The sequence below is a fragment of the Pristiophorus japonicus genome, chromosome 8 (assembly GCF_044704955.1).
Source record: "Pristiophorus japonicus isolate sPriJap1 chromosome 8, sPriJap1.hap1, whole genome shotgun sequence".
Taxonomy (NCBI): domain Eukaryota; kingdom Metazoa; phylum Chordata; class Chondrichthyes; family Pristiophoridae; genus Pristiophorus; species Pristiophorus japonicus.
Genome location: NC_091984.1, coordinates 36,626,052 through 36,652,055, shown reverse-complemented (window position 1 = coordinate 36,652,055; position 26,004 = coordinate 36,626,052). Strand labels below are relative to the sequence as shown.

The following is a 26,004-nucleotide window of genomic DNA, read 5'->3' as shown; positions in this document are numbered from 1 at the left end:
ATTAGTTTGCAGAACTGTCGCTTTGCGTGGGTGGTGTCCCGTGCTACCGCAAAGTTTGTTTACTTCCAGCTCGCTCAGTGTTCTGTGCTATGACTGGTACCAGTAAGCCTAGGATAGGCATATGCTTATGTAGGGTGTATCGTATACTGACCTCCCATGGTTTGGAAAATTCTCCAGTTTGGCACCGGTCAGGTCCTGAGGTTGCCGGACCACAGAGGTCCAACCTGTAGTAACCTAATGAACATTTGCTCTTGGGCAAAGTGATTTGAGCTTTGACCCAACACTAAACTATTCATTTAAAACCAATACTGACTCTTGTGAACTAGAATTGCTTTGGTTTGATACTACATGGAATGCAAATCCACTGATATCAAATGTATTAGTCTAGACTGTCAGTAAAATATAAACTTGTCACTAGATGGATATATACATAACTATATACAGCTTGAAGAAGCCATCCAAGTTTATTGCAAAATGTAAAGTTAAAAAATCTGTACAGTTTATTAAATTAGTTGTAAAAGACCTTTAAATACATAGGCTGGTGATGCACCACACAACAATTTAAAAGATGGTTGTTCACATGCAAATTACAAACTTCTGTAAAAGGATCATCACAAAGCTTCAATACTCTTGTAAAAGAAAATCATTGTTCATTTTGTAAATAGTTCAGAATTTGAAAACAAGTGGAGAAAGGAAGATTGGGATAAGGTCACTGATAAACACGAGTTTCCCTCCAATTGAAAAAGGTTTAGTACTTTATTTACAAACACCAGTCATCACCCATCTTAAAAACACAAGTTTTGCTTCCTTTGAGCAAGAGGAAACTCCCACATTTCTGGTTGTTGTACAAGTCTCTAACAGCAATTTCAGAGTTTTATCGAATGCCATGGTGGAGCACACTGGATTGATTGGCTATCATCTTTTTCTTCTTTGCTGGGTCCACAGCAAAGCACTTCCAGATGCGGATAGTTTCATCTGCAGCCACAGAACATACTGTAGTGCCATCTGGGCTCAGAGCAAGGTCCAGCACACGAGCCTGATGACCTGAGAGAAAGAGTGTGACTCATTAGATGGCATGATACCGCACCTATACTTTGCAACATCTTAATCGGACAACTGGAAAATACAAGCAGGAGCTACATTGTTAAAGGCAAGACCACATAAGAAAATTGACTTCACCTGTGCTTGAATCAGCACAATTAACTTGCAGGATCAAGAAGCATTGAAAGTTTAGGCAAAGGATCTATACTCAAAACACTAACCTTTTCTGTTCAGTTGCTGACATTAGTAATTTACAGTATTATTTGATGTTATTTTGAATGTTCAGTCCCAAAGTGATAATGCAAACAATTGTATTAGGCTTACTCAAGGAGAGATCTTGCACATACAAAAAAGTAAATGTTATGTCTGTAATGTATTTAGAAATGACTCCACGAGGCAATGTGTTGTACTCAAACTGTTGTGACCTTGGTCCTTTATTCATAACTCCAGAGAGTGAGGCAGCCACATGGTGGCTCCCCTTTTATTACAGCCCCTGCCACCAGGGCAGGAAACCCTGGTCTCCACCAGTTGCACCCTCTAGTGGTGCCAGTATGTATATACAGTGTAAACCTTATTGATAGTACATCAGGTAAACAAATATATATACACACACACACACAAATACAATTTGAAAACTGTCTCCATAATTCAAGTCAATGTGACTAGAGTACAGTCAACACTATAAGAAGCTGCGAAGACATTTCAAAACTGCTTAAAAAAACCACAAAAAAAAACTTGACAAAATGAACAAATTTGATTAGACTTAAAACTTGTACAAGACATATTCAAAAAAAAATATGTCTTCACACAATTGAAGTGTTTACCTTTGAGCTCAGCAACTTTTGTCAGGTTTGGGTACTTCCAGATTACCAATTGATTCTGTGAAAATCCATGACCAGATACCATTTCTTTGTATTCTGTTGACCAGACTATGGAACAGATCTACAGAAGACAATAACATGCAAGAGGTCAATTTAAATTTGAAAGTACAGGGTACCAAAGGAAAAAATGGATTATATGAAAACATTGCCAAGTGCCCAGCTCACTCCATCCAACATTATTTCTATTTACAGTATAGTACTTTACCAGAAAACATTAACCCAAACTACCTAGTCAGGCTGGGGGAAGCTGGTAAAGTACTTTCTTCAGAGTGGGGAAGCTTTTAGTGCTATGTACATGGAAGGAAAATCCACTTGCTCCTCCACAGCTCAGTCGGTCCATTAACATATTTGGATTTGTCTCCAATCCAACCTCGCACTTCATCACATCAAACAGTTTTGGACATGCTTATTTGCACTTTCAAAATGGCCATCATGCTCCACCCTTTGTTCATGATTGGTCCCCTTGGAGGATAAGCCACACCCTGAAGTTTCACTGAAATGTGCAACTGGAACCACTCATCCCAAGGTCTCAGAATTTGCAAATTCTAATTCTATCCACTTTGATTTCCTGAAGCGACAGAGCTCCCCAGAAAACAGCAAAGGCCAGCCAAAGAGCCTTATTCCAGCGCAAGTGCATCCTTCCCCCCCCCCCACCACCATAAATGGGGCAGGCATTGTGTACAGATTGTTAACAGGTTTATTGGGTATGAAGTGAATTGTGACAGTGTCGTGACTTCTGGATATCATTCACTCCAATGATGTCCCTTATAGGGGAGGTTGGAAGAACGTGATCTGTCTTCTTTCTTCCCCCCCCCCCCCCCCCCCCCAATATCCCACTCTCATGGCCCCACATCAGCCAGGGGTTGGGGAGGAGAAAAGAGTCGGGGGCTCAGGTCCTGCTTCTCCATCACGAGGAGGGAATGATTGGGGCCAGGAGGGGGAGGCGTGGAGCTTGTTGCCTGTCAGTCAAAAAAAGTGTAGTACAAATAGTTATATCGTATCTCGGGAGCCTCTTATCAACAAGGGCAGGCATTGATTATGAGATCCAACGCCACCTCCAGTGCGCCAGTGCAGCCTTCGGCCGTCTGAGGAAAAGTGTTTGAAGATCGGTCCCTCAAAACTGTCACCAAGCTCATGGTCTACAAGGCCGTAGTAATACCCGCCCTCTTGTATGGCTCAGACGTGGACCATGTACAGTAGACACCTCAAGTCGCTGGAGAAATATCACCAGCGATGTCTCTGCAAGATCCTGCAAATTCCCTGGGAGGACAGACGCACAAACATTAGCGTCCTCGTCCAGGCCAATATCCCCAGTATTGAAGCACTGACCACACTTGATCAGCTCTGCTGGGCAGGCCACATAGTTCGCATGCTAGACACGAGACTCCCAAAGCAAGCGCTCTACTCGGAATTTGCCCACAGCAAACAAGCCAAAGGTGGGCAGAGGAAATGTTACAAGGACAACCTCAAAGCCTCCCTGATAAAGAGAGACATCCCCAGACACCTGGGAATCCTTGGCCATAGATCACCCTAAGTGGAGGAAGTGCATTCGGGAAGGCACTGAGCTAGAGTATCGTCACCGAGAGCATGCAGAAATCAAGCGCAGGCAGCAGAAGGAGCGTGCGGCAAACCAGGCTCCCTGCCCACCCTTTCCCTCAACGACTATCTGTCCCACCTGTGACAAACTGTGGTTCTCATATTGGACTGTACAGCCACCCAAGAACTCATGCTAAGAGTGGAAGCAAGTCTTCCTCAATCCCGAGGGACTGCCTATGATTATGACGATGGATAGCTTTACTCACTCACTGTCCAGTTACAACTTCCTGTTCCCATCCACACAATTGCCTCCTTAAATCAGTGCCTTCTGCAAACTTGGATATACAATTCACTATTCCTTCATCCAAGGAATATATGGTGAAAAGCTGAGGCCCCAGTACAGATCCCAGGAGACCACCACTTGCCACATCCCACCAGAGAACAAACCCGTTATCTTTACTGTCTCCTACCTCCCAACCCATGTCACAATCCTGTGTACTCATTTTTGCTAATAAGTGTGGAACCTTATCAAATGCAGTCTGCACAATGTTATTGGTCAAAAAAATATATAATTTGTCTACCTACCTACCTTTCACAAATCCATGCGTACTCTCTGATTAGGTAATATTTGTACAAGTGCTCATACTGTCTCTGGTGAGAGATCTGTAATGACCAGATTTTGCTCTTCCTCCCTTCTTAAATAATGGAATTAATGGACATTTGCAATTTTCTAATCCAATGGCACAATTCCTGAATTGAGTGTTTTGGATACTGATGACTAATGTGTATGAATTTCCAAACCTATTTATTTTAACACCCTGAGGTGGACACCATCAGGTTCTGGATATTTAGCTATCCCAAGTCTCATTATCATTTAAAACAATGTATAAGTCCACTAATTTCCTCAACATGTTTTTAGGTTCCTTTGTACCACTGGTATTTTGTCCTCTCCCTCCACTGTTCAAACAGGTACAAAGTCCCACTTGCCCCTGCGTATCCCTATATCGAGCAAATGGTGCTAACCATTTAGACACAGCAGGAAGTTGAGTTACAAAAATGTCTTGGTTACTTTGGCTGCTGCATAGCGAGTGAATTGCATGGACACCAACACTATAAGCAGTGGAGACTACTTACAAATCTGCCAATTCCTTACCCATTATATTCTCACCTGCATCTTCTTTAATGGGCTCATATTCCTCCCCACAACCCCACTTAAGTTAGCTTTGATATCCCTCAAGTATTTCATATTCTCTTTTGCATATCTTAATACTTCTTGTATCCTTTTGTTGCTTTTTATTTCTCTCCCAGTTCACTCAATTTGACTTTTCCTTGTATTTATGCAAGCCTTTTCTATTAGCCCGATGACATCATCCAATCATGTTTGAATAAACATTAAAAAAAAATCTGTCTAGTTTAGTGCCTGAAAGAATCAGATTGGGGTGCAATTACCTGTTAATTCCCACACTGCATTAATCTCACTGTCCTGGAGCTGTAAAACTAACCTGAGATCGAGTATCCACAGCATTCAAACAAGATCCAGTATTGGCATTCCAAAGGCGAATGAACCGGTCACTGGTTCCACCGCCACTTGCAAGGATACTTGCTTGCCAAGGGCACCAGGCAACTGCCTAGACAAACAAAATGAAGCAGTCACAGATCAAATTGGAGTATGAATATTACCAGATAATTGTAAGGCAATGCCAAAGTCACCAAGATAGCAGCCTTCAGCAAAAAAGTCTTATTTTGCAAGTAGCTCAACATTAAAGAGAGAGAGCAGAAAGCCAACTTTTTCCACTGAAAGGCAGCTGCATATTATTTCCACCCCAATCTAGGTATTTGCATGGTCCATATGGCATTAATAAAGTGTGTGAGCACTGATGAGCCTGGCAGTCTTCCCATTCTCATTTTTTGTAATTTTATAAAAAGGACATGTAAAATAAGTGATAATGAAGCTAAATGAGGCAAGACAGGGCAAGCAACATTCTACTTTAAAATGTCATTTTTGCAGTTAACATTACTTTGAGTTTAGGGTTAAAGCTGGTTTCAACATCAAAAGCACAAACTGAAAAAAAATGAAACCAACAGCCCTAGGAGGGATTGGCAACAGCTATAAAGTGAATACTATAAAGTACATGGGGGAAAACAGACAGAGTAAACTGCGGGTCTGAATTCTATGTACAGCATTAACCCATCAAGACCTCAGTAGGCAGTTAAAAAAAAATATATATATCTAGGTTTATAACTTTGAGCCTAGTTCTGTTGTCAGTACCAGTGATTTAGAGATAGACTGAGTCTACTAATGCACTACAGCCAAGTGTTTACTTTCTAAAATTGGTTTAAAAAATGAATCCTATAGATCAAATTGTAAACTTAGTCAAGTCCTCATCTGTTTGCCAATAAAAGCCTTTTACCTTAACAGCACCCTGGTGCTGTGTGAACGTGTGCAATGGTGTGCACTCTGCATCATTCCCAGGGATACTAGGCCAGACATTCAAAATGTTGTCATTGCCACCACTAGCAAGATACCTGCCATCAGGTGACCACTTCAGGCCACAGACCTCCTGAGTGTGGCCAGCCAGAGTAGATACGTGATGCTGTGCCACACGAACGTCATGATGATGGATTTGGCCCATTCTAGAGCCACTGAAGGAGGGGGAATGCAGAGAGAAAGAAAGTCAGAAGCATTTTGCAATTCAACATTTCCAGAGTTTTGGTTAATTGCTTATTCTACTATGCACTTGCTTTGTACCACACTTTTTTTTTTTACCTGGATAGAATGTAACTGCTCCAGCTGAGTGCTCCTACTCGTACAGTGTGACTCACCATATTCCTTAGACGTTTCTGACGCTCAACATCCCAAACCTTAAAATCAAAAATATTTGGTCAGTAAATCAGTACTGTAGAACTTGGCTACACTTCAGGTCCAAGCACAAAACAAGTACAGCTGCAAACTAGAAACATTTCAATTCCTGCACAAGCCATAGCTTTGCACTATATTCAGTCCCTAAAGTGAACGTCACACAGCAATGCAGTGTAAAGTCTCATACGAGATTGAAAAGTTGTCGGCTATCATAATTGGCTACTGACCAATTGCATTACCTATGACTCAGTTCAGTATGCTAGCTATTTTTGACCCCAACGGTAATTGGCGTCAAGATTTGTGATCAGCATCAGAACTAGTTATTTGCCTTGCATAGAGTGTGAAGAAATCCAGACTACAGTACAATTAGTGTCTACAAACATGCCCATTATATGGCGTACAAGGGTAGATCACAGCAATGACTGAACTCTGACAGCTTATACTCGTCTAGACAGATTACAGTAGTTGCTTCCTAGTCTACTACAAACAGTCTCGCATTCTGCTCTTACCTGAACCTCTCCATTCCTTGTTCCAACAGCCAAATAGTTCCCCTCTTTTATCCAAGATACAGAAGCAATGTAGTCCTCCTGATCCTCCAATTGTACAAGTGGCATGATATCACCGGACTCAGCATGCCAGAGATACACATTATTGCCAAGTCCCACAGCCAGGTAGTTCAGTGAACTCCAGTCAATCAAATTCAGATCTGGTATGTGTGTGTTTTTTTTTTAAAAAAAAAGGAAAAGAAAAAAAAGGGGGAAAATAAATTAAGTTAACTAAAATGTAGTAAGCCACAAAAGTCTGACCAATGATTCTGAATGTTACATCATTACACAAAATTAAGATATTAGGTAGGGCTAAGGATACTAGCAATGTAATTCCCCCCCCCCCCCCACCACCACCTCCCCAGTATACCAAAAGTAACATTTAAACCCCACAACTTACAGTAATCATTTCTGATCTCTGGAGCATCCAGGATTCTCTCTGGCATGGAGGGTATGTAGCGGGTGGCTTTCTTGGTGGAACCTGGCGTCGTTGACTGACTGTACAGAACTTTCAGATTATTCTGGTAACCTAGAGAACAAGCAGAGACTAAATCCACAGGACATGATTGGAGGGCTCCCCTACCCAAAGGATGGGACTGCAGCTGACAAAACCACAGAACAGGAGGATTCAAGGAATAGCTAACCAGCAGTATTTTAGCAAAAACATCCAATTAAAAAAAAAAACTATTTAATCCTCTGCACTGTTATTTTACAGAATAGTCTTGGGCAAGTTCAGCCCTAATAACATGCACCTTCACCCCCCACCCACCCCATCTTATGTTAACTACATGAATGCTATGCATAAAGTTAAGAAACAAACTAGATATTGACATCATCCCATGGGAGAACATCAAGGAGCTAAACCCAAGAGATTAATTCCTGTGCAGACAGCCAACCACCTCACCAATTGGCCCTCCCCCATTTTGTGCATTCTGGTTCATGCTTTTAGTTTTTTGGCCAAAAGAACAGCATTGAACCTTCAATCAGCAAGAGCAATGAAAAATAAAATAAAACACTGCAGTTAACACTAAACCAGGTCAGAAAGAGTAAGTTGGGAAGGACCTTTCAAAAGAATAAGCTGCTGTATATCTACCCTAGAAATAAATGCAGGGGAAAGTGATGTGATTTGTGCTTTTCCCCAGCATTCGATTTGAATTGTCACAAACCGATCAACAACTTGCATTTATATAGCACCTTTAACATAGTAAAATGTCCTAAGCCACTTCACAGGAGCGTTAAACAAAATGACACCTAACCACATATTGGGGGGATATTGGGACTGACGATTAAAAGCTTGGTCAGAGGCAAGTTTTAAGAAAAAGAAAAAAGGAAATAGAAATGATAGGCTTGGGTCCGGAGCAGCAGCCAAAATACACATGCGAATGGACTCAAGCTACATGGACATGGTTATGTAGCGAGTTAGCAGAAATAAGATACCATGCGCTCCTTGCCTGGGACTAAGAGTAAACCTGGTCTCAGGACAAGAATGGAATGATTCCTGATTCCTACACATCCCAGTAGCTGCAAGATTGATATCTACTCCCCTCATGACCTCTCTGCGATCATCTTGGCCACAAGACCCACTTCCTGCTCCCTTGACCAGATTCCTACTAAACTGCTGACCTACCAGCTTCCTTTTCTGGCTCCCATGTTAGCCGATATGGTGAACGGTTCTCTATACTCAGGTACTGTCCCTTTTTCCATCAAACTACTGTCCTATCTCCAACCTCCCTTTCATCTATACTCATGCCATGGACATTTTACTATGTTATAGGTGCTATATAAACTCTTTCCATTCCTGTGTATAGATGTGGCTACACTTTACTCAGAAATAGGTCCAGTGGCTGTATACACATGTACTGCTCCCTAAAAAAAACAGCAGGTACTCATCTCCAGTCTCAGCCACACAGCATCCAGCAACCTATAACATCGAAATTTAGTGTGAAGGAACTTCATGTCTAGGAAAGTCAATAGTGATCTGCAGCGCTCAAATTTGAAATTGCAGACAATAGCAGTCCATCTAGTCTAATTACTTCAATGCTCTGAACAACAAACTGAAGTTGCAAAAAGGAGATATTTGGGAGAAATTTCATTCACATTTAAACTTTTGTGCTCAAAACATAACTCCTGGCACAGCAACTCAGGCACCAAGGCAAGACCCAGAATGTAATACACCAGGCAAGAGAAATTCAACTGTGTGAACTCCTGGATGGTCGTGCCTCAATTATTTCATCCACTCACTGTGACCGCCACCATGGGATGACAGCAATCAGTTCCTGCATATGCAACCTTTAGGTGGTAGTACAAAAATTGGTGAATATTTACCAAAACAGAGATAGTTGAAAAATTGAAAGGGGAGCAGAGTGACTGCTACAATCTTCAGCAGCAAAGGACACAGCATATCCCAGGGAAACAGTCTGCCACGATAGTGGAGCTTTGAATCTTCTAGTAATGAAGAACACAACTTTCTTCAGCTATACTAGGACATGCCATTCTGGCTAGTTTAAACACATCCCACAAGAGGGACTCTCCGAATGGTAATTTATATTGTATTCCATTTTCAGAATCACAATAAGCTGAACAGGACAGCAGAAGTAACCTACTTGGCATTCCTAACCAGCCACAGGCAAAGCAGCAGTAATAAATAAGCTGCAACCCCTGAAAGTGCTTTAAGTCCCTAGAGACATGCTCACTAGAAGCATGTCTCTAGGGACTTATTAGTATTCATAATTTGAGCTCAATTCCAGAGTCTCAGCAGCTAGTCAGTAAAAGGTTCAAAGCAATGGACTAGAAGACCTTCCTTTTGGGCCAGTGGTCAAGAAGTTACTTCACTGGTTTGCACATCAAGTATCTCAAACTATGGCCATGCAGCAATTATTAAATTTCCTAATCTGAACAGTTTAGACTGGCCTTTCAGATGACTATCCTCTTTCACACCCTTTTCACTTCCAACAGGATTGATTCTAGTAGCCAATCAGATACACTGGCAAGGAATAGCTGTGACTCTTAATAGTATAGAGCAATTGCTAATTAATCTATGTTAAAAAAAAAGTGTAAAGTAAAATACCTTCTGGTGCACAAAGGGGTTTCCCACTCAGACGTAGAATTTTTGCCTGCTCAACATCATAACCATTCAGGTTTAAGGACCAGGTCTTCTGTTGCTCCTAACAAGAAAGATACTATAATTTATTGCAAGAACTGTGATGCAATTCAACTCACTCATCTCTCGGTATTATATCAGCAGCCCACTATTTCCGATTGAATCTTGAACCCTTTTTTCAAATGCTTCTATCTGGCCAACAGCCACTATGCTAGGTGCCAACCATGCCCTTAACTCCCCCAAGTATGAAGCCATCCTGTATTCAATTATTCTACCAATTGTGCAGTCAAGAGTTAGCTTTCATATTCGGTGTTTAGCACTTGTATTTGGTTCGAGTATATTCACATGCACATCTTATGCAGCCATTGCAGACTGGTATTGATTCATATTTTATGAAGCCAGTATATTAAGTATTCACATTGTGAAGTCATAGTACAAATTTTTAGGGAAGTGTAAACTCCTGTCATTTTACTTTTTGATTGGTTTGCACAGGAGGAATGCATCCAGATTTCTTGGTGTGACTTGTGCTTGCACTGGTAAGAATTTTTGGTCAAGTTTTGTAATTAGGCCTGGGTGCAATACAGAGCCCAGCATGTTGGTTGGGGTCATATTCTCCCACCTGTAGCCAGCTGGACCATCATGTCTGCTGTTTGAAAGAGCTATCCAATTATGCTCTTTAGAATTATAATAATTTAATTATACTTTAATCTTTGTTTACTTGATCTGTTGGATTAACAAACGCACAAAGAGATGTGCCTAATAATCTCAGCCACTGAAACAGGTTCAAAAATGAATAGTGGGATGTAGAATTTATTTCTCATACCAGAGAGCCCAAGCAAAATGTCTGCTTCCAAATAGCAGTCAAAAGTACAAAAAAAAATACAATTGTCTATAGCATTCAGGAAAAGTTTTGCAATCACACTCTGAACCATAGAAATTAAGTACTTTATAACAGATCAATAGTTTGATGCTCAATTTACTCCTTTTTCATATCAATTTCTACTACTGTACTGGAATCTTTGGTACTCACCTTCTTGGTTGGAGATTCATTTTCTTGCTCACTTTCTTTCGAGATTAAAAAATGTGCTACATCCATTTGTACTGCATTACGGGCTGGAATGTAACGATCAGCGCCTACTTTTGATGGTGTCCCTTGAACTCGGGAACATTTAGAGGATTTAGGAGTTTTCGTTTTCCCTGCAAGGCAGAAAGAAAGGCTTGATTAAATGATCTAACTCAAGTGCAGCTTTCCTCATTCTTTCAGTGCATTACATATAAAATCAACAGTTTTATTTTGAGGGGTGGGGAGGGAGGAGGAAGAAGTGAAGAAAAGCAAAACCAGAATTCTTTGACGAGCTTAGCACTAAGAAAGTCATGTATTTCCATTTCACTGATCAATATCCTGAAAACATACTTCATTTAGTTCCTTAAAGAAAGGACTGGTAATGCAGAAGTAGCTTTGGTCCTGCAAGAACACCTGTCTTCCCCAGCCTCCACATAGAAATAAGCATTGCCTGCTCAGAGCTACACAGGAACAAATGCTGGTTATCTTGACTGGTGCAACAATACAGGTTAAACCTCCCTTATTTGGCACCACCCCTCATCCGGCACCATTGCGCAAAATTCCGACATGAACAAATTGAAGTCCTTCCTCACTGCTGACTCCTGCAAATTGCTGGCCTGACCCTGCAATCTCTCTGCCGCACTCCCAGCTCCAATATCTCCTTGCTCTGTACCATCCAATTGAACGTAATCTCCCCTCGTCCGACAAAATCCCTTATCTGGCACAAGCCAGGTCCAGACGGTGCCGGTTAAGAGAGGTTCAACCTGCAGTATGTCAGTTCTCATTTCTCTAGATTAGGGCATCCAATACATTAGTCACTAGCCATGTCTGATACTAATGAGTAATAGACACCATCATTGGACATGTGATCTCAATACTCATTTGCACTACATATGCATGTGTACTTTAACCTTTGAGAGTTGGTTGGCAAGATGAAAAGCAAATGTTTTGATTGTTGAGTGCTTTACCATTACTAAATGCTGGTAGATGTTTGTTAAATAAATGAGCGTGAATTACTTTTACTTGTATTGTACGAGTGCATGCAAGGAGCTCGCCACTAAAAATGAGTGCATGTCACCACAGCCATACTTGTATGGACAACACTGCTCTGGATACCATCTTTTACACACTAGCCAGATATACCCCAAGGCATACTGATCTGCAACACGTCCATCATAATCTGATGTTTCCTAGCAGCTGATTCTACCCAAAGAAATACTGTGTAATAAAAGTTCTATAACCCATTCACCAGAATGTACAATTATAAATTTGTTTGATGCTTATTATTAATGAAACTCTCATCGTCAAACATTGAACCGTATCTACGTGGTACACTAATGTTCTGTGGAACTCTTACTTCCTCAAGAACGGTTTACAGAAAATAAAATTATAAATCTTAAATCTTAAATTCCAAGCCTGCAAGTCAAACTAAACAAGGTACTTCCACACTTGCAGCAGGAATCCAAAGGTCAGACACTCTGCCTCTAATTGGAATCCTCAATCAAATATAGTAGCATAGCCACTAGGATGGGGGGGGGGGGGAAGAGCTATATACATGTACATACACTAATATTTAATTAATTGTGTCCTTTCTTATCATTCTCAATCTCATAACACTCTTGTGAAGCACCTTGGGACAAATTACTATGTTAAAGGTGCTATGCAAATACAAGTTGTTGAAACTGGAAAGATTCTACAGACGACATTTTAATTTATAACTAGGTAGAAAGAGAGATGAGGTCCTCTAGGCAGATTTAGGGAGCTAGGAAAGAAATTAAAAGCAGGATCTCAAAAGAGGTAGCAATCTCCGGATTACTCCCGGTGCCACGTGCTAGTGAGTACAGAAATAGAAGGCTAGAGTAGATGAAAGCATGACTGAAGAGATGGTGCAGGAGGGAGGACTTAGATTCCTTAGGCATTGGGACTGCTTCTGCAAAGATAGGACCTGTACAAGCCAGATGGGTTACACCTCAACAGAGCCAGACCAATATCCTCGCAAGGGGGTTGCTAGTGCTGTTAGGGAAGGTTTAAAATGTAGCTTGGCAGGGAGATGATAGAGCGAGTGGATTCAGAAGGGAGAGAAGCAGCTGGAAATGGAAGGCAAAAAATAGAGTAAGCAAGTTTGGAAGCCAGAGGAAACAAAGGCGAGAAAATAGACATCAAGGGAGTTTGGCAGTGCTAGATGGCAATGCAAGGAGTCAAGGGAATAAAGCAGATGAGTTGAGGGCACAGACAGACAAGTAGAAGTACGATATTATAGCTATTACGGAGACATGGCTGAAAAAGGCAGGAATGGCAGCTCAACATTCCTGGTTACAGGGTTTTCAGACGCAATAGAGGGGCGGAGGAATTTAAAAAAAAAAAGGGAGGTGGTCGCAGTATTGATTAAAGAAACAATTACAGCTGTGACGAGGGATATGTTAGAAGGATCAATGAGGCGATATGCAGTGAACTAAAGAATAAAAAAGGGGCAATCACATTGCTGGGAGTGTACTATCGACCAACAGTCAGAGGAAGATAGAAGAGCAAATATGTAGGCAAATTTCGAAGAAGTGCAAAAACAATAGGGCAGTAATAGTCAGGGATTTCAACTACCCCAATATTAACTGGGATAGGATTAGTGTGAATGGTATAGAGGAAGCAGAATTCTTAAAATGCTATCAGGAGAACTTTTTTAAAAAAAAGCCAGTACATAGCAAGCACAACAGGAGAGGGGGCAGTTCTGGACTTGGTTTTAGGGAATGAAGCTGGGCAGGTATCAGAGCATTTTGCTGGTAGTGATCATAATTCAGTTAGATTTAGGCTAGTTATGGAAAAGGACAGAGATAGACCAGGAATAAAAGTTCTCAATTGGGGGAAAGGCCAATTTTACGAAGCTGAGATGTGATTTAGCCAACATGGACTGGAAACAACTACTTGAAGGAGTGGGAGGCATTCAAGGAGGAGATACTGAGGGAAATCATGTTTGACAAATCTGTTGGAGTTCTTTGAGGATGTAATGAGCAAAGTGGATAAAGGAGAACCAGTTGACATCATATTTGGATTTCCAGAAAGTATTCAATAAGGTGCCAGATAAAAGGTTAGTGCACAAGATAAGAGCTCACAGGGTTGGGGATAATATATTAGCATGGATAGAGGATTGGCTAACTAACAGAAAACAGTGTTGGGATAAATGTGTCATTTTCAGGTTGGCAAACTGTACCTAGTGGGGTGCAGTGATCAGAGATGGGGCCTCATCTATTTACAATTTATATTAATGACTTGGATGAAGTGTAATGTAGCTGATACAAAGCTAGGTTGGAAAGCAAGTTGTGAGGGTGACGCAAAGAATCTACAAAAGGGATAGAGATAGGCTCAGTGAGTGAGCAAAAATTTGGCAGATGGAGTATAATGTGGGAAAAACAAAAACTATTTAAAGAGGGAGCGATTACAAAATGACGTAGTACAGAAGGATCTGAGGGTTCTTGTGCATGATGCATAAAAAGTTAGCATGCAGGTACAGCAAGTAATCATGAAGGCAAATGGAATGCTGGTCCTTATTACAAAGGGAATGGAGTATAAAAGTAGGGAAGCCCTGCTCCAGCAGTACAGGGGGTTGGTAAGAACACATCTGGAGTACTGTGTACAGTTTTGGTCTCATTTAAAAAGGAAGGATATACTTGCATTGGAAGCTGTTCAGAAAAGGTTCACGAGGTTGATTCCTGAGATGAAGGGGTTGTCATATGAAGAAAGGTTGATCCTATACTCCTTGGCATTTAGGAGAGGTGATCTTATTGAAACATACAATGAGATCAATATTCTGAAGGGGCTCGACAGGGTAGATGCAGAGGGGATGTTTCTCCTCATGGGGGAAATCTAGAACAAGGGGGCATAGTTTCAGAATAACGGGTCGCCCATTTAAAACAGAAATGAGGAGGAATTTCTTCTGAGGGTCATGAATCTTTGGAATTCTCTACCCCAGAGCTGTGGAGGCTGGGTCTTTGAATATATTTACGGTGGAGTGACAGATTTTTGAATGATAAGGGAGTCGAGGGTTATGGGGAGCGGGTGGGGAAGTGGAGTTGAGGCCAGGATCAGATCAGCCATGATCTTATTGAATGGCAGAGCAGGCTTGACTCCTATTTATGCTCAGAGCAAATATGCTTCCTTAAAAATAAAAAAAAAAGGGTGTGACTAACAAATCTAGAGCCCCCAGGATGTCTAGTGGCATACAGGGTAGGATTAAAAAAAGGGAAGCTTATGACAGATACCAAGGGCTCATTACTGCAGAAATCCTAGGAGTATAGAAAGTGCAGGGGTTAAATTAAAAAAGTAGTTAGGAAAGCAAGGAGAGGGCTTGAAAAAATATTGGCAAGAAAAATTAAGGAAATCCCAAAGATGTTTTAAAAATACATTAAGAGCAAGATAACTAAAGAGTTGGGCCTATTAGAGACCATAAAAGGTAACCTGTGTGTGGAGGCAGAAAACATGGATATGGTTCTTCATACTTTGCATCTGTTTTCACAAAAGCAAGAGAGAGGGGAGGAATGTGAAATATTAGATGAAATAAACAGAGGAAGTATTAAGGGGTTTAGCATCAGGCCTGGATGAAATGCTCCCAGGCTGTTGAGAAGCAAGATTTACATAAGAAATAGGAGAAGGCCATACGGCCCCTCGAGCCTGCTCCGCCATTTAATACGATCATGGTTGATCCGATCATGGGCTCTGGTCCACTTCCCTGCCTGCTCTCCATAACCCTTATTCACTTATTGTTTAAGAAACTGAATAGATTTAAGACAGAAATAGACAATGTCCCAGCTTCCACAGCTCTGAGGCAGCAAATTCCACAGATCCACAACCCTCAGAAGAAATTTCTCATCAGTTTTAAATGGGCAGCCCCTTATTCTAAGGTCGTGCCCTCGAGTTCTAGTCTCCCCTATCAGCGAAAACATCCTCGCTGCATCCACCTTGTCAAGCCCCCTCATAATCTTATACGTTTCGATAAGATCACCTCTCATTCTTCTGAATTCCAATGAGTAGAGGCCCAACCTACTCAACTTTTCCTCATAAGTCAACCCCCTCATCTCTGGAATCAACCTTGAGAACCTTCTCTGAACTGCCTCCAAAGCAAGTATATCCTTTTATAAATATGGAAACCAAAACCAAAACGTAGTATTCCAGGTGTGGCCTCACCAATACCCTGTACAACTGTAGCAAGACTTCATTGCTTTTATACTTCATGCTATTTGCAATAAAGGCCAAGATTCCATTGGCCTTCCTGATCACTTGCTGTACCTGCATACTAACCTTGTGTTTCATGCACAAGTACCCCCAGGTCCCGCTGTACTGCAGCACTGTGCAATCTTTCTCCATTTAAATAATAACTTGCTCTTTGATTTTTTTCTGCCAAAGTGCATGACCTCACACTTTATTATACTCTGCCAAATTTTTACCCACTCACTTAGTCCTTTTGCAGATTGTGTGTCCTCCTCACACATTGCTTTTCCTCCCATCTTTGTATCATCAGCAAACTTGGCTACATTACACTCAGTCCCTTCCTCCAAATAGTTAGGGTCCCAACAGCACCCCACTGGTTGCCAACACAAGAACAAACCATTTATCCCTACGCTCTGTTTTCTGTTCATTAGCCAATCCTCTATTCATGCTAATATATTACCCCCAACCCCGTGAACTTTTATCTTTTACAGTAACCTTTTATGTGGCACCTTGTCAAATGCCTTCTGGAAGTCCAAGTACACCACATCCACTGGTTCCCCTTTATCCACCCTGTTCGTTACATCCTCAAAGAACTCCAGCAAATTTGTCAAACATGACTTCTTCATAAATCCATGCTGACTCTGCCTGACCGAATTTTGCTTTTCCAAATGTCCTGCTACTGCCTCTTTAATAAATGGACTCCCAACATCTTCCCAACCACAGATGTTAGGCTAACTGGTCTATATAGTTTTCTGCTTTTTGAAATAGGGGCATTACATTTTCAGTTTTCCAATCTGCTGGGACCTCCCCAGAATCCAGAAAATTTTGGTAAATTACAACCATGCATACACTATCCTTACCGTTACTTCTCAAGAGGCCACACCTGGAATCTTAAGACCCTAGGATACAAGCCATCAGGTCCAGGGGATTTATCTGCCTTTAGTCACATTATCTTACTGAGTACCACCTCCTTATTGATTGTGTTAATTGGGGGATAAATATTGGCCCCAGGACACAAGGGAGAATTTCCCTGCTCTTCTTCAAAATAGTGCCATTAGGATCTTTTACATCCACCTTAGAGCAGACAGGGTCTCGGTTTAACGTCTCATCTGAAAGACGGCACCTGTGGAGGGTTTGCCACCCAAAGAGAGAATTGGGAAATACAGATATACAAACATTTACACGTAGAAAAACAAATTGATTTGAGCTTTAAAAAACCTAGCAAAATTTTAGGTTTTGTAAGCGGAGGCACAAAAGTATAAACTTGCACAAGTCATTGTTAAGCTGCAATTAGAACATTGTGTCCAGTTTTGGGTGCTCTACTTGAGGAAGGATGCCAAATCCTTGGAGAGGGTACAGAAGTGATTCACTATGATGTCGGCGATGAGAGGCTTTAGTTATGAGGATAGACTAAAGAAACAGATGATGAGACCAGTTCATTAGATATATTGAAAAGGGAGTTCGATGTGGCCCTTGCAGCTAAAGGGATCAAGGGGTATGGAGAGAAGCAGGAATGGGGTACTGAGGTTGCATGATCAGCCATGATCATATTGAATGGTGATGCAGGCTCGAAGGGCCTACTCCTGCACCTATTTTCTATGTTTCTATGAATAGAAGCGGCAGCGTGAACCCTCAATTTTTATTCGAGTGCGGGCGTGAGCCTCATTGTTACCTTCCTCGCTTTGTTGATGTTCCTTCTCAGTATTAAAATCCAGTGGTAGAGAGAGGAAATAGCAGAGGGTCTGACCACCATTTTCCAATCCTCTCTGGCTACAGGTGTGGTGTCAGAGGACTGTTAACATTGTATAAAAAAGGGAAAAAGGGATAGACCATGTAATTACAGGCCAGTCAGCCCAACCTTCGTGTTGGGAAAATTATTGGAAAAAAATTCTGAGGGTCAGGATAAACCTTCATTGAGAAAGACACAGATTAAATCAAGGAGAGTCAGCATGGATTTGTAAAAAGGTAGTGTCTGACTAACCTGATTTAATTTTTTGAGGCGTTAACAAGGAGGGTCGATGAGGGTAGTGAATATGGACTTTAGCAAGACTTTTGATAAGGTCCCACACTGCAGACTGGTCACGAAAGTAAAAGCCTATGGGATCCAGGGCAAAGTGGCAAGTTGGATCTAAAATTGGCTCGGAGTCCAGAAGCATAGGATAATGGTCAACGGGTGTTTGTGACTGGAAGGCTGTTTCCAGCGGGGTTCTGCAGGGCTCAGTACTAGGTCCTTTGCTTCGGTGGTATACATCAATGATTTGGACTTGAATGTAGGGGGAATGATTAAGAAGTTTGCAGGTGATACCAAAAGGGAGGGGGGGGTGGGGGGGGGAAGAGAGAGAGAGACAAAGACTGAACGGGCCCGGCCGGGCCCAAGACTTTGAGCTTAGACTTACCGGATTGACAGGTAGGTGGCGTCGGGTCCGGGCAGAGGGGAGGGAGGTCGGTCGGTCGGTCGGGAGCGGAGGTTGGTCGGGGGGGGAAGGTCGGGATGGTGGGGGGGGGTGGGGTGTGTGTGGGGGTGGGGGCGGGAGCGGGAGCAGAGTCGGGAGGAAGCAGGAGCTGGGCATGGGAGGCAGCCTTATTCACGCAGCCCCAGTGAGGCCATTCGTGCAGGGCTAGGGGCTGCCTGCTTCGGGCCCCTCCCACAGAGTTTTGGCCGCCTGGAGCTACTGCACATGCGCGCCCACTGTAGCGCGCATGTGCAGAGGTCCCGGCACTATTTTCAGCGCAGGGACCTAGCTCCGCCCCCCACAGCTCATGCTGCACCACGCCGAGCTGCAAACGACCTGCAGGGAGCCGGAGAATCTGGAAGTTTTTTTAGGCGCTCTGTGTGGCGTGAAAAACAGGCGTCCAGGTCGGGGCTGTGCCGTTCTAGGCGTGGCCCGAAACTTGGGCCCATTATAACTGAACAGGAAGACAGGTGCACAAGAAGCCTAGACTTGAGGGTTCTGTTTCTCTAGCTCTTTTCCCTCATCCCCCCCAAATTTGAGAGACATTGGTCTAGAAGTTTAATAAAAAATGCTCTTCAAAATCCCATTACCATTGAAAAAAATTCAGTAAGCCAAACATTGGAGACTGGAGCAATGTTAATACAGTAGAAAGTTTAACAGTTACTCCAGATACCTGGTGTCTTGCTGGGTGTCAGCTTTGATGTGTTCAGCGACCGATTTGTAGTTTTCATTGGCGATAGTCCACCGATATTAGTTGAAGTAGACATTGACCCAGCAACACCACCGTTCTCCTTCGCTTTCCGCTGCCACCTGGCCTGTGGCCCGTTTATTATGGGAGTATCCAATTTCAGGAGGTTGTTGAGGTCACTCTCAAAGACAAACTGAGACATTCTGTTCACACTTCTGTGGAGAAAGAGCATTAAAAACATAAGTCAGGAGATCACCCACAAACTCACCTATAGTTACATATCTTTCATGCAGTATTAGTGGAAGTACAGCAAGCGCCATTATTTCAATCGTAAATGGAGTAGGGCTGTTCATTGTCAAGTTTAGTAGATGCCAGCTTTGAGCAAACCTGAAATCCAAAACTTGGTACATTTTCTTTACCCAGTCAATGATTTGTAATCCATTACCTCTATTTAATAATCCACTGAGCGAAGGGAATAATTTTTCCCTATTTATTAGCTTTCGTGGTGGATATCAGAGCTCACTCAACAGAAGAGTGCAGGGGCACAACCAAGTATTGACAGAACACTGACAACACTCACCTTTGAGATTAATCTGTGGGAGAGGCAACTTTTGCATTGAACTTTGCTATATTGCCCCACCTAGAAATCACTATGACACTGTTGAGACACTCAATGTGATGACACCACAGTTATGCACATGGGCAAATTGCTGAGCCAAAAAAAAAATTTCAAGAATGATTCTCTGACTTTAGGAATGAAGGAGGGTTTGCATTTTCAGCACACCATTATCTGGTAATGTGCACAATGTACCAATGCAGCACTCCAAACAGTTTGCAGATAGTGGTGAGATATACAAATCAGACAACAAATCTCAAACTGAAGTTTTTTCCACATTTGGAACCATATACATGCAAAGTAGTCTCCACAATGAATAGCAACAAATCTAAACCACATTCTCAACTTTGTGACAAACCTGAAATAGTCAAGCTAGCTTCAGCCCAGTCATTTGCTCCAAAATGTTGATGCACCAAGCCACCAGTTACCAGGTACAGGTATCAGGGAGCAGTAGTAGTCACAAATAAAATCTAAATGCAATGAAGCACCCAAATCATTTAACAATTTTAACAGTCGTCACTGAATGTTTCCCACACCAAGTGCCAGGGATTGACAGGATAGATGCTGAGAAGTTGTTTCCCCTGGCTGGAGAGTCTAGAACTCGGGGGCAGAGTCTTAGGATAGGGGTCAGCCATTTAAGACTGAGGTGAGGAGGAATTTCTTCAGAGGGCTGTGAATCTTTGGAATTCTCTACCCCAAAGGGCTGAGAATGTAGAATCATTGAAACATAGAAAAATAGGTGCAGGAGTAGGCCATTCGGCCCTTTGAGCCTGCACCGCCATTCAATAAGATCATGGTTGATCATTCCTTCAGCACCCCTTTCCTACTTTCTCTCCATACCCCTTGATCCCTTTCACCATAAGAGCCATATCTAACTCCCTCTTGAATATATCCAGTGAACTGGCATCAACAACTCTCTGCGGCAGGGAATTCCACAGGTTAACAACTCTCTGAGTGAAGAAGTTTCTCCTCATCTCAGTCCTAAATGGCCTACCCCTTATCCTAAGACTATGTCCCCTGGTTCTGGATTTCCCCAACATCGGGAACATTCTTCCCACATCTAACCTGTCCAGTCCAGTCAGAATCTTATATGTTTCTATGAAATCCCCGCTCATCTTTCTAAACGCCAGTGAATAAAGGCCCAGTTGATCCAGTCTCTCCTCATGACAGCCCAGCCATCCCTGGAATCAGTCTGGTGAACCTTCACTGCACTCCCTCAACAGCAAGAACGTCCTTCCTCAGACTAGGAGACCAAAATTGAACACAATATTCCAGGTGAGGCCTTACTAAGGCCCTGTACAACTGCAGTAAGACCTCTCTGCTTCTATATTCAAATCCACTAGCTATGAAGGCCAACATACCATTTGCCTTCTTCACTGCCTGCTGTACCTGCGTGCCCACTTTCAGTAACTGATAAACCATGATACCCAAATCTCGTTGCACCTCCCCTTTTCCTAGTCTGCTGCCATTCAGATAACATTCTGCCTTTGTGTTTTTGCCCCCAAAATGGATAGCCTCACATTTATCCACATTATACTGCATCTGCCATGCATTTGCCCACTCACCTAACCTGTCCAAGTCACCCTGCAGCCTCTTAGCATCGTCCTCACAGCTCACACCACCACCCAGTTTAGTGTCATCTGCAAACTTGGATATATTACACTCTATTCCTTCATCCAAATCGTTAATGTATATTGTAAAAAGCTGGGGTCCCAGCACGGAGTCCTGCAGCACTCCACTAGTCACTGCCTGCCATTCTGAAAAGGACCCATTTATCCCGACTCTCTGCTTCCTGTCTGCCAACCAGTTCCCTATCCACATCAGTATATTACCCCCAATACCATGTGCTTTGACTTTGCACTTGTGTGGTACTTTGTCAAAAGCCTTCCGAAAGTCCAAATGCACCACATCCACTGGTTCTCGCTTGTCCACTCTGCTAGTTACATCCTCAAAAAATTCTAGAAGATTCATCAAGCACGATTTCCCTTTCATAAATCCATGCTGACTTGATCCGATCCTGTCACCGCTTTCCAAATGCGCTGCTATTTCGTCCTTCATGATTGATTCTAACACCTTCCCCACCACCGATGTCAAGCTAACCGGTCTATAATTACCAGTTTTCTCTCCCTCCTTTTTTAAAAAAGTGGTGTTACATTAGCTATCCTCTAGTCCATGGGAACTGATCCAGAGTCAATAGACTGTTGGAAAATCACCAATGCATCCACTATTTCTAGGGCCACTTCCTTGAGCACTCTGGGATACAGACTATCAGGCCCAAGGATTTGTTGGCCTTCAATCCCATCAATTTCCCGCCCAATAAGGATATCCTTCAGTTCCTCCTTCTCACGAGACCCAGTGTCCCTTAGTACCTTCGGAAGCTTATTTGTATCTTCCTTCGTGAAGATAGAACCAAAGTATTGGTTCAATTGGTCTGCCATTTCTTTGTTCCGCATTATAATTTCACCTGAATCCGACTGAAAGGGACGTACTTTTGTCTTTACTAATCTTTTTCTCTTCACATATTTATAGAAGCTTTTGCAGTCAGTTTTTATATTCCCTACAAGCTTCCGCTCGTACTCTATTTCTCTTCTCCCCCCCCCCCTTAATTAAACCCTTAGTCCTCTGTTGAATTCTAAATTTCTCCCTGAACATTGTAGTGGAGTGTTAACCCAGAAACAAAGCAGTTTGTTTCACTTTTCAATCATTCTGGCCCAATACAGCAAGACATGAGCTGCAGAGTCACACCCAGCCAGCGCTCAGATCCAACTGGCAATGCTTCGCCCAGCCCTGGAGCCTGGAAACAGGAGTGGGGCCATTCAGAACACCCCGCCCCGCACACACTGCCTCCAGCCCGTTCAAAGCGGCTTGTCTGCTGCTGTAAAGCCGCACATTCAGCCATCGGGAGTGAATGCACCGCTGAAGGAAGGGTCCTGCCACCGCCCTTTAAACCCAGGGCCAGCAGAGCCCAGCACCGGCCGGGCATTAAACCAACGCCTCAGAGAGGCGAGTCTCACCGGCTCCTCCCAAGCTTGATGCCTGTCCTCCTCAAAGCACTGGCTGTCTGAGTGCCGGCTCTCTCTCTGCCTCCGTGTCTCTGTGTGACAGGCCCAACTCTCCGCACAAAATGGGCCCACACTCTCTCGCCGGTGGATTTAAATTCCAGTCTCCAACCGCCGTCCAAATCGTCCTCTCCCATTGGCCCACTTGAACAAAAACAGCCGTCTCATTGGACAAAGCAAACAGAGGGCTATGATTGGATTAGCCGGCTCCAACTGCCGTCGGTCGCGATAGGGACCGCGCTCGCGCTCGCGCACGCCCCGCCCCGTTTTAATCTCCGTAAGGTGAGTGTACGCCTGCGCGTCACGTCCGGTGCCAATTGGAGACGGTGGGCGCCATGTTTGATAAAGGCAACTCACTCTCAAGTTGTCGAGTAGCAGCAGTGTGACCCGAGCAACTTAAAAGTGCTCAAAAAATGTAAAATACTGCAGATGCGGGAAGCTTGGAAAAAAAACCCAGCATAAAGCTGAAAATACACAGCTGGTAAGCCAGCATCAGTGGGAAAATAGTACAAAAACTTGCATTTATATAGTACCTACCTAAGAACTCATGCTAAGAGTGGAAGCAAGTCATGAGGGACTGCCCTATGATGATGATGATGATGAATACCCCACCTATTCCTTCAACCACCGTCTGCCCCACCTGTGACAGCGACTATAGGTCCTACATTGGACTCTTCAGTCACCTGAGAACTCATTTCTAGTGTGGAAGCAAGTCATCCTTGACTCCGAGGAACTGCCTATGCTGAGCGCCTTTAACTTAATAAAACATTGCAAGGCGCTTCGCAGGAGCATTATCAGATATAATTTGACTCAGATCCACACAAGGAGATAGTAGGGCAGATGCTTGGCCAAAGAGATAGATATTTAGGAGTGGCTTAAAGGAGGAAAGAGAGGTACAGAGGTTTAGGGAGGGAATTCCTGACCTTGGGGCCAAGGCACCCGAAGGCATGGCCAACGATGGTGGTGTGATTTAAATCGCAGATGCTCAAGAAGCCAGACTTGGAAGAGTGCAGAGATCTCGGGGGATTGTTGGGCTAGTGGAAGTTACAGAGCTAGGGAGCGGCGAGACCATGGAGGGATTAGAAAAGGATGAGAAATTTAAAATTGAGGCGTTGGTAAACTGGGAGCCAATGTAGGTCAGCGAGCAACGGTGTGATGGATGAACGGGACTTGGTGCGAGTTAGATTTACGCGCAGCAGAGTTTTGGATGACCTCAAATTTACGGAGGGCAGAGGGAGGAGTGCGTTGGAATAACCAAGTCTAGAGGTAACAACCCGACAAGGCTTCTTTGGCAGCACCTCTGAAACATGTGGCCTCTACCACCTAGAAGGACAAAGGCACCAGGCGCAGAGGAACACCACCACCTGCAAGTACCCCTCCAAGTCACACACCATCCTGACTTGGAAATATATCGCTATTCTTTCATCGTTGCTGGGTCAAAGTCCTGGAAGTCCCTCCCAAACAGCACTCTTCAGGCACACAACACTACCTTCACCACACGGTTCAAGAAGGCGGCCCACCACCAACTTCTCAAGGGCAATTAAGGATGGGCAATAAATGCTGACCTTGCCAGCAACGCCCACAGCCTGTGAACGAATTTCAAAAAAACTTTAACATAGAAAAATATCCCAAAGTGCTTCATGGAAGTGTAATCAAAACATGGATGTTGAGCCAAATACGGCGATATTGAGAGAGATGAATAAACACTTGGTTGAAGAGGTGGTATTTTACGGAGGATCTTAAATGAAGGTTTAGGAAGAAATTCCAGTGCATGAGGCTTGGGTGGCTGAATGCATGACCACGCCATTTACATCGTTTCTCAGGGTTTCCGTGGATCTTTTGCTGAAGTAACAGTGGTCAATTTGGAAACACCCCGTGGAAATTCAACTCCCTGGTGTGAGCTTGAACTGAAAACCAATGATCAAAAAAGTAGAACACTAGCAACTGTCTCAAGCTGATACAATTATTGTTGTTACGTATTATTAATATATTTAAAATGTAAGCATTACTCATATGAGCCTACGATCAGCAAGGACAGACATTGATGACCAAGTCCAACACTGCCTTCAGTGTGCCAGTGCAGCCTTCGGTCGCCTGAGGAAAAGTGTTCGAAGACCAGGATCTCAATCCACGGCACCAAGCTTATGGTCTACAGAGCAATAGTGATATCCTCCCTCCTATATGCTTCAGAGACATGGACTATGTACAGTAGGCACCTCAAAGCACTGGAGAAGTACCACCAATGCTGCCTCCACAAATCCTGCAAATTAATTGGCTGGATAGGTGCACCAACATCAGCGTTCTCTCTCAGGCCAACATTCCCGGCTCCGACACTAGACTCCCGAAACAAGCGTTCTACTCCGAGCTATGTCACGGCAGGCGAGCCCCAAGAGGGCAGAGAAACACTTCAAGAACACCCTCAAAGCCTCCTTGAAAAATCGTAACACCCCCACCGACTCTTGGGAATCCCTGGCCCAAATCCATTCAAAGTGGAGGAGAAGCATCTGAGAAGGCCTACACGAGAACAAGAAGCTTGTTATCCCAGCCTGCCCTTTGTGGTGGCTGTAATAATGTCTTGCACAAATGATCTAATGGATGGCACCAAAGATGAATGGGCTGAAAAATCAAGTTCAATTGCTTAGATCGCACAAGATCAAATACTGTCTACAAAGAGAGACACATTTTATAAAAAGCATTTTTCACTGCTTTATTCAATTAATTAAGCAGGGAATCCCATAATAGCACATGTAGAGCCTTAGGGATGAACTCTGACAGAAAAAATGTACAATGTTATCAATAGAGTTGCAATATAGAAGGCAGAACAGTATTTACATGATTAATATTACAAGGAATTGAGTATATTAGAATATGAATAAACAATAGAAAGTTAAATGTTTAGTTTCTTTTTTTTACAGTTCATTACAGAGCTTCACTATAACAACATTTCAACTGCTGAACTCTTGCAG

General features: G+C 43.0%; 1 protein-coding gene across 2 annotated transcripts; it reads right to left on the bottom strand.

Annotated features, from left to right (window-relative positions):
- Positions 1-499: 499 nt before the first annotated feature.
- cdc20 (cell division cycle 20 homolog) lies at positions 500-23,150 on the bottom strand. 2 transcript variants are annotated; one of them, XM_070886042.1, is made up of 11 exons: positions 22,994-23,150; positions 19,349-19,578; positions 10,994-11,160; positions 9,931-10,027; positions 7,264-7,410; positions 6,828-7,024; positions 6,226-6,320; positions 5,870-6,101; positions 4,961-5,086; positions 1,866-1,983; positions 500-1,044 (listed from the first exon to the last, which is right to left on the bottom strand). In XM_070886042.1, exons 2-11 carry the CDS (start codon positions 19,563-19,565, stop codon positions 875-877), a joined length of 1,566 nt encoding a protein of 521 aa, XP_070742143.1. In that variant the 5' UTR covers positions 19,566-19,578; positions 22,994-23,150; the 3' UTR covers positions 500-874. The 2 variants fall into 2 exon arrangements, with proteins under 2 accessions (XP_070742143.1, XP_070742144.1); XM_070886043.1 differs by having other exon boundaries at positions 7,264-7,392; positions 22,994-23,149.
- Between the last annotated feature and the right edge of the window lie 2,854 nt (positions 23,151-26,004).

Coding starts and splice junctions, on each gene's coding strand:
- cdc20 (XM_070886042.1), bottom strand. CDS start 19,565: ATGTCTCAGTTTGTCTTTGAGAGTGACCTCAACAACCTCCTGAAATTG. Junction 11,161..19,348: donor GACACCCAGCAAGACACCAG/GTATCTGGAGTA, acceptor TCTGCCTTGCAG/GGAAAACGAAAACTCCTAAA. Junction 6,102..6,225: donor AGCAGTTACATTCTATCCAG/GTAAAAAAAAAA, acceptor CCCCTCCTTCAG/TGGCTCTAGAATGGGCCAAA.